The sequence below is a fragment of the Arvicola amphibius genome, chromosome 7 (genome assembly GCF_903992535.2).
Source record: "Arvicola amphibius chromosome 7, mArvAmp1.2, whole genome shotgun sequence".
Lineage (NCBI taxonomy): Eukaryota > Metazoa > Chordata > Mammalia > Rodentia > Cricetidae > Arvicola > Arvicola amphibius.
This window is the reverse complement of record NC_052053.1, coordinates 43,870,640-43,885,047: the sequence shown is the minus strand read 5'-3', so window position 1 is coordinate 43,885,047 and position 14,408 is coordinate 43,870,640. Positions and strand designations below refer to the sequence as shown.

The following is a 14,408-nucleotide window of genomic DNA, read 5'->3' as shown; positions in this document are numbered from 1 at the left end:
ATGTGTACTGGCAGGTAAGGGGCAGAATAGGGCTAAGAACCTTGTAAAACCTCCCAGATGAGCTTTGAGCCTCGAGGAGCTAGGTAAGCCAGCCTACAGCTTCACCCCCTCAGCCTGACACGGCCACTTCCCTGGAAAGCTTGGCCCCTCTGCTCATTTCTGGTGGCCATAAAGTACATTTGTAGACTTTTGATGATCTCCAAACTCGGACTTTTGCTGGGATATGCCATGCTCTCTGTTGGGTGGAACATTCTGCAATGCTAGGTTAGACCAGTTGATGACAGAATTGCTCAGATCTACCTCATGTTCTTTGTTTCTACCTGCTTTTGGCTGGGAGACACACTACGGAACCTTCAGATTGTAAGGTTGTCTAGACCTCTGGGCAGTTCGATTAGTGCTATAGCACGTAAACGTTTAGGATTCTGAGGAGCTCTTGATGAACTGACCCTTTTGATATGGGGACACTTATGCAGTGTGCTTTGCCCTAGAGTCCACTTTGTATGTAAGTTTAGTTGTGGTTTTTTGTTTTTGTTGTTGCTTTTGTTTGTTTGTTTGTTTGTTTTGCGGGCAGGGGAATACTATGCTTGCATCTCACCTTGGGTCTCCTAGTCTGGCCTGGAACTCACTGTAACCGAAGATTACCTTAAATTTCTGACCCTCCTGCCTCTGCCTTCCAAGTGCTGGGGTTATAAATGTGCATTATTATGCCGGATGTGGTGGCGCACACCTTTAATCCCAGCACTCAGGAGACAGAGGTAGGCGGATCTTTTTGAGTTCAAGTCCAGTCTGATCTACAGATGCCAGGACATCCAGGGATGTTACACAGACAAACCCTGTCTCAGAGGGTGAAGGTGAGGGGCACCTACTCTATGAAACTCACTATAGCAGTGTGGTAGGCAGGGGTCAGCAGCAAAGGAGCTGGGTTAGCAGGGAGTCTGGGCTCTGTGTGTCCCTGTGCCAACTTAGTGCTATTCTCAGGACATTCTTCCCCTCTGGCCTCAGTTTCTCCTTCTGTGTGTGAGAGCAAGGGCTGTTATTCTGAGAACCTTGTATTTGGTCTGGTCCTGTGTACAATTGTGGGTTCCATTTCAGAGTTTCAGTTTAGGAAGCAAGTTTAGGAAGCAAGAGGCCACCAGTTTCTTCCAGCATTGCCTTGAGATCTGGTGTGTCAGAGGTTGTGTGTAGACGCATGAAGTATGTTCTTGCCTCAGACATACTTCATTTGGGAGGCCCTCCTTAGGAAAGGCCTTAAGCACATGTTAATGGTTCCCTCAGGACCCCACCAAGATCTGCTTTCTCTCTCCGAGCTGGTGCAGCAGCACCCATCCCCCTCCCAGCTGGCTCTAACCAAGTCCTTCCCTTCAGACAGAACCTACTACAAGGTACAAAAAATGGGACATGACATTAAGGCTATATGATACTGGTGGTGGGTAGTGGGTCCCCACTGGCTCTGATCTGGGGGGGGGTTACCCCATCATCCCATTGTCCATCCTTGCAGCTGGTAGCTACCCCAACTCTTCCTCTAGCCCTGGGTGATAGCTGAGGACCTGCATGACAACAGGGTGCTTTGGACGGGGCAGTGCATAGGCCGGCCTGCCTTGCTAAAACCCTGCAGAGCATCAACAAATGTTGATGGGCGTGAGTCCAGGATGATGAGAACCCTGCCTGCCCTCTGGGAGCTTACAGTCAGGAAGGGGTGCCTTGCCAGGAAGGGAACAATATAAGGGAGATAAGCTGGTGGGCATTTAAGGAGGACTTCTTGGAGTCTGTGGCATCTTCCTGAGAGTTGGGACCACTCCCAGCCCTTGATAGGATCTAGTAGTGACAAGACTGGGTTGGTCTGTCTCTCTGCAGTGGAACATAGAGAGACCAGAGCCAGGAACAGAAAGGTCCAGAACCTTCCACCGCTTCACTATTGCGATGCTGGAGCAGAGTCTGAGAGACGAAGAGCTGCGTGCCCAGCACCAGGCTGCAGTTCTCCGACTGCGTGAGATGGCGCTGGAGGAAAAAGCCCGTGCGGAGCTGGCCTGCCTGGAGCATCAGATAGGGTGAGATCAATGTGTGGCTGGTTCTGCCCACCCCGTCCATGTGCCCACCCCCGTCCATGTGCCCACCCCGTCCATGTGCCCACCCCCGTCCATGTGCCCACCCCGTCCATGTGCCCACCCCATCCATGTGCCCACCCCCGTCCATGTGCCCACCCCGTCCATGTGCCCACCCCCGTCCATGTGCCCACCCCGTCCATGTGCCCACCCCTGTCCATGTGCCCACCCCGTCCATGTGCACACCCCCGTCCATGTGCCCACCCCGTCCATGTGCACACCCCCGTCCATGTGCCCACCCCCGTCCATGTGCACACCCCCGTCCATGTGCCCACCCTCCCACCCATTCACACAGACACAGACACAGACACAGACACAGAAAGATGGCTGCAGTGATCCAGGCAGGGATAGGCATTTGGAGAAATTTAGGGAAGATAGTAAGTGTCCTTAAAAGACTAAACGAACAGCCATGGTCCCTGTCTCTGTAGTGTCTGCGGTATTTCCAGAGTGTTCCATAGTGTTGCTGGGGGCTTAGGCTTCACATGCTGCTGCATGCCAGGAAGCCTCACATCACCACATACGTGCCAGCACATGGGCATTGCAGGTCATCAGCATTCCCTTGGCCCGTCTCTAATTACAGACCTTTTCTGTGTAGCCAACGTTTTGCTATTATGACTACCGAGAAACTTTTTCCTTAGAGTGATTTCTTATACATAGGACTTTCATATATAAATGAAACGAATCCCGAATCCTCTGGCCTTGCTGAGGCAGGCCTCTGGGGGTTCCTCTATTCACAGCCCACCACCCCCCTGGGCATGACATGCTGAGGGTGGATTAGTCCTTAGTATCAGTGGAGAACCCCTTGCCTGGATGTAGTCTGCAGGTGGGAGACTCCGTTACCTCAGGTCTTCACACCCTGGACCATGAGATAGTCATCAACATGCTGGGAGGGAAAAGTGACAGCCCAGGCTGAGGCCCCTGGGGCTCCTGGTGTACCTGGCTGCTGGAGCTGTCTGGTCCTGCTTTGTGGATCTCCAAATCTGGAGAGACACTCAAGACTGCCTGTGGCTTTTTCCCTTCCCTAGGTGTCTGGGGCTCATGGGGCGTGGAGCGGCACAGTCCACTTTGTGGGAAAAGCAACAACAAGCCCTCAGCAGGCTTGAGAAGGAACGGGTAGGCACGGGCAAGGAACGGTCACACAGAAGCAGGCCTGCAGCCCTCCCAGTGGGGGCACCAGAATGCCCTTGTGTCACAGAACGTCCTTGAACTCTTGCCACCCTCCAATAATGCTTACAACTGTATGGAGCCTGGAAGAGCCCATGTTCAGACTGCAAATCTAAGTGGCACATGGCTTTACGTCCCTGAGTCTAAACCAAGCTTAACCTCCTGCTAACTGTGGCCTGCGACGAGTCGCTTAGCCTCTGGGAACTTGAAGTTCCCACTGTAGACCAGTGTCTGTTTCCGAAGTCTTGCGAGGCTTTTATAATAAAGTCGTGGTACAGAGACAAGGCAAGTAGCCAACACCTGGGGGGAGGGGAGGAAGGGGAGGAGGGAGGAGGAGAGAGGACTCCATATGGAAGTCGATTGGTGCATGAGTACCCCGGCTTTCATGAGTTCCCTCCTGCCCAGACCAAACCCAGAGGAGAGCAAAAGCTAAGAGGCTGAACAGGGAGGGCCAGGCAAAAGGCTTGGGAGGGGGAGAGGTGGGTCAGGCAGCATGGGAGACAGAGGCTCCTGGACGTCCCCTCCCTGCCCCGGTGGTCCTAACTTAAATTTTCTCCTCCGACTTCAGAGGGAAATCCAGTACCTGAAGAAGGTGTACGCGTCCCTGCACCGTGACAGAAAGCAGCTTCTGCAGCACCAGCAGTCTATCCTCGATGTGCAGAGGTCCGTGGCTCACTTGCGGCAGGGAGCTCCAGGGCCCGGACCCAGCTGCTGCAGGTGGGCGCTCCCAGCGTCTTCGCCTGGTCCCTTTGTGTCCCACCTCGCTGCTCTTGTGGAAAAGGGTCTGGGGGCAGGGATGATGGTGCTGAGGGAGAAGATGCCTAGCTGGGCGCCCTGTGGGAGATAGAGCCGACTTCCAAGCTGTGGCAGTTATTATAGACCAGGGGGGAGAAAGGCCTTGTGGGAGGAGGGAGAGCCATGGTGGGGGTGGGGGTGGAGGGGTAATGATCTAGCTCAAGGAGGCCAGGTACCACTCAGATGGGCCAGCGGTAGCAATGGGGACCTCTGTGTCCCTAGCAGGCCTAGGGTGTGCTGGAGAGGCCAGCCACTCAGACAAAGCATCCACTGTGTCTGTGGAGCTGAGTCCCCGCTCCTCTCACCCAGATAAGAGCATGAGAGGGTATACAGATGAGGGCAAGGGACCTTTGGGCACTCTGTGTTCCCCTAACTCTGTAAGCAGGAAGACAGTGGCCTCATCTCTGAAGCACCTGCCACAGGCCAACCTTCAGGAGAGGGGGCTCTGGACTACCTGATTCTAGAGTTCTCTATGCCTCTGGGCAACTATGAGCAGAAAAGCAAGCTCTGTCTTCTGTCTGCACCTATCAGCAGGCGTATAGGCCTGGTAAGGGACGGGGCAGCTTGTCCCAGCTGGTGCCCACTCCATCTACAGTGCTAAGGGTGTCCTGTGGTGGCCACTGCCATGTGCTCCTGCCCCCCGCTTCTCTGCAGAGGGCACCAGCTGAAGGTGGCCATCCCAGGCTTGCCCTGTGCTTTTCTTCCCAGAGTTCCAGCTCCAGCATCAAGGTCGCCTGGGAAGGGGTCTCTGACACAAGTCCAGAAACAGAGAAACACAGACCTGGAAGCCCCCACAAGTCACAACCCCCAGGAACTCTCAGACTGCTTGTGAAAGTTTCAGAGTGAGGTGGGGGAGGGTGGGAGTGAGGGAGACTGGGCCCTGGCACATGCCGTGACAAGCCTTTCGTGTAAATTTGCTTCTTCTGCCTGGCTGCATGGTTCCATTTCACTCAGCTGCTCCCAGAAGGATGGGAGTGTAGAAGGGGCATGGGAGGACCAGACCTGCCTAACTCCTCCAGGAGGATGGGGGAAAGGGCATGGGAGGACCAGACCTGCCTGAACTCCTCCAGGAGATGGGGGGGTGAAGGGCATGGGAGGACCAGACCTGCCCTAACTCCAGGAGGATTGGGGGGAAGGGGGAGAAGGGCATGGGAGGACAAGACCAAGCCCTGAACTCCAGAGGATGAGGGTGGGAAGGGTACGGGAGGGCCCGACCTGCCCTGACTCCAGGACAGATCAAACAGCCGCCACAGTTACTGGCTCTGTGGTTGAGGGATTATAGGCACATGAGCTCCCTAGAGCACTTCTGTGGGGGCATAGGGGTGACAGAGCACACAGACAGCCTGGCTTGGGGCAGCAGAGAGCATGTGCGTGACCACTCCAAGCCTCTGGGACTGCTATAGGAGTTGTTCTGTGGCCAAAAGCAGATGGAATTTTCTTTGAGGCCTGGCCATTTGCAGCAAAAGGGGGCGAGGTTCCTGCTTGTGTTCAGAGGAGGGACACGAGGAGCGTCCCTTGACCACAGATGGGTGAAAGGAGGCAGCAGGCCTTCCCCCATAGGACCTTTCTGGCTTCCCCATGCTAGGAAACTTAGCAGGCTTTCTCAGACCACACAGCCCACAAAGCAGGACACAGAAATATTATTAATGAATGCTTGCCTTATCTTATGCTCATCCCAACTAGCTCTTAGAACTTAATTTAACCTGCTTCTCTTCGTCTACGTTTTGCCTTGGGGCTTTTAATAAACCTTTCTTTCATTCTATATGTCTTACTTTCACTGCTTCCTCCTGGCTGGCAGCTGCCTGGCTGGCCCCAGGTCTCTCCCTCTCCCTCTCCCTCTCCCTCTCCCTCTCCCTCTCCCTCTCCCTCTCCCTCTCCCTCTCCCTCTCCCTCTCTCTCTCCCTCTCCCTCTCTCTCTCCCTCTCCCTCTCTCTCTCCCTCTCTCTCTCTCTCTCTCTCTCTCTCTCTCTCTCTCTCTCTCTCTCTCTCTCTCTCTCTCGTCTGTCTGCCAGCCCCTCCTACCCCTCCACTGCCTTGCTATTGGCAGTTCAGCTTTTTATTAGACCAATCAAGTAATCAAGTTCCTTAGGTAGGCAAAGCAACACATCTTTAAATGAACAGATGCAGCACGGAGAAAAGCAGCATATCTTTACAACATTAAACAGACGCAGGGTAAACAAACGTAACAGCCTGTACATAGTTAAAGTGCTAGTCCGCAGCAGGAAACACTCTGCTCCACCCTGCCAAGCAGCACAGTCAGGGCGGAATGATCTGTAGATGGTTCTCATCCTGGCAGTCTCCTCTTCCCCAGGCACCCACTGCCAGTCCTGGGAAGTCTATCACCACCCAGGCCTTAGCGATTAGTTCCTGGGCTTCCTCCCTCCACCTTGAGGGTGGGGTTGGGGATGGAATGAGCCCACCTCTATGAATCACCTCCCTCAGGCTGGCCTGCAAGAGAGAGGATCTTCTAGAGCTTTCTCTGGTACCTCTCAACAGCCTTGGCAAGAACAGTCGCTCTGGACCCTCCTCTCTGCGCCTTGTCCGCAGAGTACAGACTGGGCCAGGATAGCATGCCTGTTCCAGGCCATGAATGGACCTACAGCACTTGATGCTGGTGAAACTGCCAGACCCAGAAGCTGCCCCCAGGCAGAGCCTTTCTTTTTGAACCTCTAGAGTGTCCCCAGGGCCCTAAGAGGCAGGCTGACTGGTACCCACATGATGGTGGGCCCAGGCAACAAGGAAAAGGATCAGAGGCTTCTAGGCCGCCATCCGTGTCCCATAGCAGCTGCTCCATCTAAGACCCAGGCCCTGCTTGGGAAGCTGCTGAGTGAAGAGGGACCAGGAGCCTGTCTTCTGCTTGGCCACTGGTCACAGTTGCCCCTGGATGTAGCTCAAGGTGGTTCTAGGGACAAGGATTTGCTGAGTCTTGTGGTCAGGGATGGGCACCCTGGCTGGAGTGCTGGAGGTCCACTCACATCTAGTCTGCTGTGTGTCCTGTCCTACAGCCTTTCTCCAGAGCAGAAGGAAGTGGCACCTCCCCAGACAGCTTCAGCTGCAGATAAGCTCCTGCAGCCTTGGAGGCTGAAGTGGGCAGATGTCACACCGGGGACTGAAAGCCCATCTGTGGAGAGTGGACATGACAGCCAAGGTAGTCCAGGGCAGTGGCAGTGACCAGCCAAGAACAGATAATTGCTCAATCTGTCTGCGCCAGCCTTCTGTGGGGGAACATTAAGCTTGGGGCGAAACAGTCTTACGTACCAGGCCACCAGACCAGTGTGGGACCTGGGCTACCCAGGCCTCCCTGGGCACATCTGAGTTGCAGCAGAGTGCCCATTGGACTACCCCTCAACCCTCAAAGACACAGAGCATGGGGTGTCACAGGAAACTGCCCAGGCAGGCTGTCCTGCTGCAGAGGGTTCCTGGCAGGAGCAGCTACTCAGAGCTAATGTGGCCGGCCATCACTGCAGGCCTGGGGCTGTCAGAACACAAACCTGCTAGAGCATCAAGGCCTGGCCATGTCCCCCTGCTGCCAGGCAAGGACTGAGGCTGAGCCATGTCCCCCTGCTGCCAGGCAAGGACTGAGGCTGAGCATGCCCTTTCCTGGCATAAAGGGAGTCCATTTTCCTGGTTCAGGGCAGAAACATAGTAGGACGCAGTCTAACATGATTCCTGGCTGTCCCTCCCCATCTTGCCATCGCCTGGTAGATTTGCTCTCCCCCCCCCCCAGGAAGAATCCAGGAAAATGAGGGTGCTGCCTCCAGCACTCTCTGCCTTCATCAGTCCACGGGCTGCTGGTGTGACCACTTGGCCTGTGCCCCATTCTGCCCCCACCATGTTCCTCCCTCCCTGACCTCAGTCTCTTCCTTATGATGAGATTAATGTTGCATCCCTTTTTGGAGGCTGCCACACAGAGTTCCACAAACAGAATGACTCCAGCAAATGTGTGCTCTCGCATTCTGGAGACCAGAAGGGGAAAATTTATGTTCCCTCCAAAGGCTCCAGGACAAGGTCCTTCTAGCTCCTTTTGGCTCCAAATGTTCCCCAGATCTAAGGTTGTCTCCAGACTCTGTTTCCCTGGGCCTGTCTCTTTTCTCCTATGTCCATTTCCTCTCCCATTTCTTTTAGAGTCAGTACCTGCCCGACTCTAAGATGAGCTTGTCTAGAGATTCTTTTTTAAAAATATTTATTTATTTTGTATACAACATTCTGTTTGTGTGTACATCTGCAGGCCAGAAGAGGGCACCAAACCTCATTACAGATGATTGTGAGCCACCGTGTGGTTGCCGGGAATTGAACTCAGGACCTTTGGAAGAGCAAGCAATGCTCTTAACCACTGAGCCATCTTTCCAGCCCCCTAGAGATTCTTAATTTTATCTGCAAAGGCCCTCTTACAAATAAGGTCTTGTTCCCAGGTTTGCAGCTTATGAGTTGAGCACAATGTTTTTAGACCCCAGAATACTTAACACACAGTCTGGGGGACACAGGATGGAGCTACCCACCCCCAGACACTAGCAGACACTGTGGTCAGTGATGCTGAAGAGGTTTGGGCACAGGGGCAGAGATCTAGACAACATTATGACAGGAATATGAGGCAGGTGTGGAGGGGAGGGCGTTGAAAGCAGCAGCGGGAGCCCTAGGCGACATAGAACTCTGGCTCTTAGAGACGGGAAAGCAGTAGAGAGCCTCATCTAGCCTCCAAAGCAGCAAGCCGTGTGGTGAATCTTAAGTCCGGGGTTCTACGCAGACTGATCGGCGTGAGTGACCCCAGGAATTGTGTTTTTCAGGGTCTGGAAAAGAGCCTTATGTCTCTCCCCCTGGTCTGCTGCACTTGAGCTCCCTGGACTCCAAACATGAGAAACACTCAGCCTTTCCTGTATGTAACCCTCAGGAAGACCCTCTCCCAGCCCTGCTGGTTTGGGGCACCTCCCGTACCAGTCTCCCAGTCTATAGCTTGATCCTGGGTGTCCATGAGCTAGCGCCCTTGGTGCTGGTGGCCCTGATCGTCCCAGTCCTTGGAGTTCTGTCCCCAGGTGGCTCCTGGACTCTTGTCATGTCTCTCCTTCTATCTTGTTGACACAGGTCATCGAGAAAGATGGTAACCCGGTCTCTCAACTGAAGCCACAGGAGGCCAAGGAACTGCCTCCTCCAGGTAATGCCCCTGGAAACTGTCTGTGGGCCATCCCTGTGTGGATCTTTCCAGGAGCTTCCCCCACATCCAGTGGACCCTGTCCAAGGCTGGTGTCCGGCGGTCAAGCAGAGACAGGGAGGTCCCCAGGGACAGCCGAAGAGGACGGATGCTCATGGCCCCTTCCTGAGACCACAGACTCTTTCATGGCTAGAAGACTGGCCAACTCCATTGCCTATGGGAGGTGACTTGGCTACTCCTCTGGGGACATTAAAGACAATACTTGGTCTGGCTGTTTCAGCTGTAGCTTGGTTTATCTAGATGTTTCCAAGAGCTTAGAAACCAGCACCGCCAGAAGCATCCTCATTAGCGGACACAGGTTGTATCCATATCAGATTCTTTACTGTCTGAACCATGCACTTGGCCCTGAGGCCTCCCTGAGGGCAGAACTCCTGATCTTCAGGGGGTAGGAGAGTCGACTTCTCACTCTGAGGGTTGCCCTGGGGCTGACATTGAAGGACTGGCACGGCTTGGCTGCCTCTCTGTGAGTTGATTCCACCTGAGTTCCCCCACCATTGCAGCCCTAGGTTCAGAAGCTCCACCCCTCCACCCACTACTCAGCATGGATCCTCAGAAGCCAAATCTTGTCAGACTGTGCGGCACCAAGGCACTCTTTGCATCTGGGGCTGGAAAGAGTGAATTCCAAGTCAGTTAGGATAGAAAGAAGCAAGCCCTTCCCAGTGCATTAGGATTATCCAGGAGGGTGGGGGCAGATGGGGTTTCCCAGGGGTTCACAGGTGAGCAGGGGACAGAGGACATTTCCATGGCCTTCCTGTCTGCTGAAGCCACACCTCTGTTGGCTGTTGTTCAGGGCTCTGCGGACATTTGTTAGGCCTGGTGCCCCTCGCCGTTCACGTCACTGGCTTCTGCCCTGTGGCCATGTGTAGGCTAGCTGTCATGTACTGAAGCCAACCAGTACTTACACCACACCCAGGGAGCCAGTTGTCTCTTGAGGTGAGCACACTCATTACCCACCCTGCAGGAGAAGAGACTGAGAACTGGAAGCACCTGGACCATGATGGTGAGCTTGTTAGTGATGATCCAGGATGCACCTGTCTGACCGGTGCTAGCTGCTCTCTAGTCAGAAGATGGCTCCTGCAAGGTTCTCGGGAGCACCGCAGTATGGCCATTAGAGAGTCCAGGGTCCTACCTGCAATGACCCTGCCACCTCAGCCTCCGTCCCAGGCTCTGGATGAGAGTTTTAAGGCAACATAGCTCGGGTACCATAGGCCAGTGGCCTTGGGCCTCGGGATCCCAAAAGTCTACCATGGTCTAGGCAGGACTCAGATCTAGGAATACAGAGGTCTAGCCTGACTCTGCTGTGCCCTGCTTTGTGCCCACTTGGCTGGTCTTTTAGATTGCTATGGAAGATCATGCCATGTCTAAGGCCTACCCTTGCCTGAGTGCCCATGCCCCTCACAGCGCTAAAGGGCCTCAGCACAGTGCTGAGACAGGAGAGGAACAGCCCTGGCAAGGGTTCCCAGCCACCTGTGGGAGGTCCCCAAAGGCGGGAAAGAGGGATGTACAGTTCTTGTTTGTTTTCTGAGACAAGGGTCTCACTATATAAACCAGGTTGGCCTGGAACTCATAGTGATCAGCCTGCCTCTGCCTCCCAAGTTCTTGCCACCAACCGGATTTAAATATAAAATGATTTTTCTATGTGCTTTACTTCACCCTAGGGCTTCATATCACTAACTATCTTACAAGACAATTTGGGGAACACATGATCACATCTTTTAGGTACTCACACTAATCAAATGCCACAGTCCAGTCTTGCATCCATTTTGAATTTTCAGATATTTTTCCTGGGAGTCAATGCCCCCTCCCCGAGATCTGTACATGCCAGCATTCACTGTCTGTTTGTCCCACAGGCGACCTACAGACCAAGTCCAGTGCAGCCTGGGTAGTAGAGAGACAGCCTATGGACAGCCATGCTTGGAGCTCGCATGGACCGTGTGGACAGTCCCTAAGTGAAGATGGTCCTTGTCTCGAGGAAGCCAGAGTGAGTCAGGGTGTGGCCATGTGCTGTCAGCAGGCTCTGGGGGCATTGGCCTGCTGTGTGGCCTCCGGAGGCTGCCTCGTACGCCACACGAGGCTGTCATGGGATGAGGGCTCAGAGGATATTCCAGATGCTCTATATGGTTCTGCAAATTGCAGCTTTCATGGGTTTCACCTCACACTCAACGCTTGAGCAGAAAGTCTTCCCAGGGTGGAAGGAGGTGTTTGATGATTGGGATCTTTGGGGCCCTCTTCAAGGACCCCTTTTGTCTCTGGAAGTACACACAGCCTTTGATCCCTAGCAGTGGAGGTGGGGGAGGCCCTAATGGGTATTGTACTTTTCCAATGTGTTTCTTGCAGGTGGGTGAAAAGAGAACAAGTCAAGGCCTGGATGTTTCCAGAAGCCCAAAGGGGGAACCCCAGGAAGAGGCACACTGGAAGTCAGAGCGGCAAAGGTGTGGAACGTGGGTAGGGTAAGGAAGGCACCGAGGCGTGGAGAGAGACAGTCTCGGTCAGCATTTGGGACCTCTTAGTGCCTAGACCCCACCCCCATCCCTCCTGAACTGGGCCCAGCTGTTCGCCACTGGTTCTGACTCCCTCTTGGTATCAAAGTTGTTGTCCAGTGAAAGCCCAAAACACAGCTGGGGGATCAAGGTAGTCAGATGTCCCCCACCCCCTCACACACACACTCCCACTGCCCTCACCCTCCATACCCCTCCCAGGTAACCCTGTGTGGCAATGGTTGTTTCCAATGGTGGGTGATTGGCAGGGTTGTTCATAAGAGTGTGTCATGGGGGTCACTGACTGTGAGCCCTGGGGCAAAGGCAATGGGAAGGCAAAACTCCTTCCCTAGTGCCAGGACTTCACCGTGTGTTTGCAGGAGAGAAACCTGTCAACAGGAGAACCCAGACATCCCCTCCACCCACCTGGAAGCTGACCAGGAGGCTCCTTCCCCAGGTGAGGATCTTTAGGACCCTCACCCCCACCCCTGGACTATCCAGAGACCTTTAAGTCTTCACTTAGAGGCTATTCAAAACCAGTTCTTAGATCAAAGTAAGGCTTTTCTATACTGCCTGGGGTGGGATGGGGGAACCCTGCTGACCCCACCCCTGCCCCGCCCCAGGGGCTATAGTCTGAGTCTAAAACTTCAAAACAAGCCAAACAGAGCCAACCACCAGATCTAGCAACAGCTGAGGTGGTATAGGCTGAATCCAGACACTCAGGGATCGGTACATGATGACCCACAAGTAGGGAAGGGGCTGGGACAATTACCTAGGGGTTATCAAAGGACTGAGCACATTAGCACGGACTGTAACTTGTACCAGCCGCCCTTGTTAGTGTATTCTGTTGGACCATCTTTTCGGTTGGGGACTGCTTCTGGGATAGTCTACTATGTGGGGTATGGCAACTGTGAGCCACTCCCTAATTCAGTTCCTCTCAGCAGCTCCTGTGGCCAGCGAAGAGGAGGCACAGCCTGCCTGGCACCTAGACAGCCCTCCATCCCAGCCTGCTGCCATCTTGGACACGTGTTCTGAGTCTGCTTCTAGAAGCTGCTCAGGGTCTTCGGAAGCCCCTGCCTTATCCCTCACCCCCTCAGCGGACTCAGCAAGTAGCCTTTCCTGTTCATCTCTCCAGGAGTTCCAGAAAGCCACGGCCACCCTCGTCCATCTTTCTAACAGCTCCACATCCCTGTCTAGCTTGGAAGCTGATGATACCCTGCATGCAGACCCCAGCTGGTCTAGGGAGCTTTCTGCTCATGATTCCTGGGAAGAACCTGGCCTGCCTTCCTTCTGGGGCAAGCAGGGACTTCCTCAGCTGGAGGGAGCTCCTGGGGATGTAGGTCCAGTGACCCTGCAAAAACTGGAAGGCAGGGAGACCAGACTCCTGAGTGGCTTCTCTAAGGAGGCAGCTGTGGCAGGAGACTTAGAGACAGGGTACAACTTACTTCAGGCAGGCTGGCCATTGTTATTCCCACGTGCCCCTTCTCCAAGACTGGGGTCCGAGTTGTCAGAGTCCTCCAGCCAAATTTGGGATGAGAACAATGAGGAGAACCTTGAAGACCCTAGCCCTGGTGTTGAGCCACCTTCAGGGAGCTCCTTGCCTGCACGTGGTTCCCTGGACATAGAAGGCAGTGGAGGGTCCTATGCAGCTCATACCTCCCCCAGATCTGGGGAGGAACAAGAAGCTTCCAGAATCTGTAGAAGCCCAACTGGGACATCGAATACAGGGAAAACCAAGCAGATATCTCCTGTGGCCACCTTCACAGTGTTCCCACATCAGACCCCTTTTACTAATGACTCGACTCTGCCACTGGCCTTCTGTTTGGACACGTCCCCCTCGGAACAAACAGATCCCAGTAAAGAAAACATGCCTCCTGAGGCCTCTGTCAGCCACCAGAAGGAACCACAGGATGCTGACACTGGTCCATCCATACAAAAGAAGACCCTACAGGCCTGCCTGATCCTAGGCCACCATGACCCCGAAGGCTCCTTCTGAGGACAAAGCTCCCCTTGTCACAGAAGTAGCCAGTCCCTCATTTGTAGAAGGATTCTTGACTGAAATACTGTCACCGTGGATGAGGAGCTATCTTATGGCAGTGGGGACCTTCCATCCATCCATCCACAGGGACGCTCATCTCCCTCCGCCTCCTCTAACTCCCAAGCGAAGAGTGGCATAAATGAGCCCAACCCCAGCTCAGAGAAGATTTCCCACCCCTGCCTGAGGAGGCCATATTTCCAGGTGACTCACTGGACACCCTAGGAGAGGATACATCCATTACTGCTGAGGATATGTCCTCCTTATCTGAGGAGGCTCTGGAGGAAGCCCTTTTCAGGGTCCCCAGAAGTCAAGGCACTGCCTGGGAAGCATCTGGGCACGGTGGTAGCCTGGATGACTCAAGTTCAATACCTCCCTTGAGTAATTGGGTGGTTGGTGCCCCCTGAGATGTCCCCAAGACTGTCAGCTCAGCCCTGAGTCCATCCCCATGGCTGGTGCGGCCAGAGAGAATCTTTCAGAGGCCTCAGGCAGTCGGGGTAGACCCTGCGAAACAGTGCAGTGTTCTGAGGGTGCAGAGCACCAGCAAGGACTAGAACACCTCTTAGACAGAAAGGCAGCCACATCTTCACCCTCCTGGTTTGGACCCTCTGAAAGCCCGCCCTCAGGCC

The 14,408-nt window shown here is 54.3% G+C and overlaps 1 protein-coding gene across 1 annotated transcript in view; it reads left to right on the top strand.

Annotated features, from left to right (window-relative positions):
- Window positions 1-14,192, top strand: part of Ccdc187 (coiled-coil domain containing 187) — a 50,444-nt gene extending 36,252 nt beyond the window's left edge. Inside the window, 17 exon segments of the mRNA XM_042055389.1 lie at window positions 1,276-1,382; window positions 1,855-2,048; window positions 3,128-3,215; window positions 3,835-4,068; window positions 4,447-4,608; window positions 4,716-4,903; window positions 6,746-7,209; window positions 8,846-8,934; window positions 9,141-9,210; window positions 11,118-11,248; window positions 11,605-11,699; window positions 12,125-12,201; window positions 12,686-13,729; window positions 13,788-13,814; window positions 13,817-13,857; window positions 13,859-13,970; window positions 14,008-14,192. Coding sequence (XP_041911323.1) covers window positions 1,276-1,382; window positions 1,855-2,048; window positions 3,128-3,215; window positions 3,835-4,068; window positions 4,447-4,608; window positions 4,716-4,903; window positions 6,746-7,209; window positions 8,846-8,934; window positions 9,141-9,210; window positions 11,118-11,248; window positions 11,605-11,699; window positions 12,125-12,201; window positions 12,686-13,729; window positions 13,788-13,814; window positions 13,817-13,857; window positions 13,859-13,970; window positions 14,008-14,186 — 3,302 coding nt within the window. The 3' untranslated portion in view covers window positions 14,187-14,192.
- The last annotated feature ends 216 nt before the right edge of the window (window positions 14,193-14,408 follow it).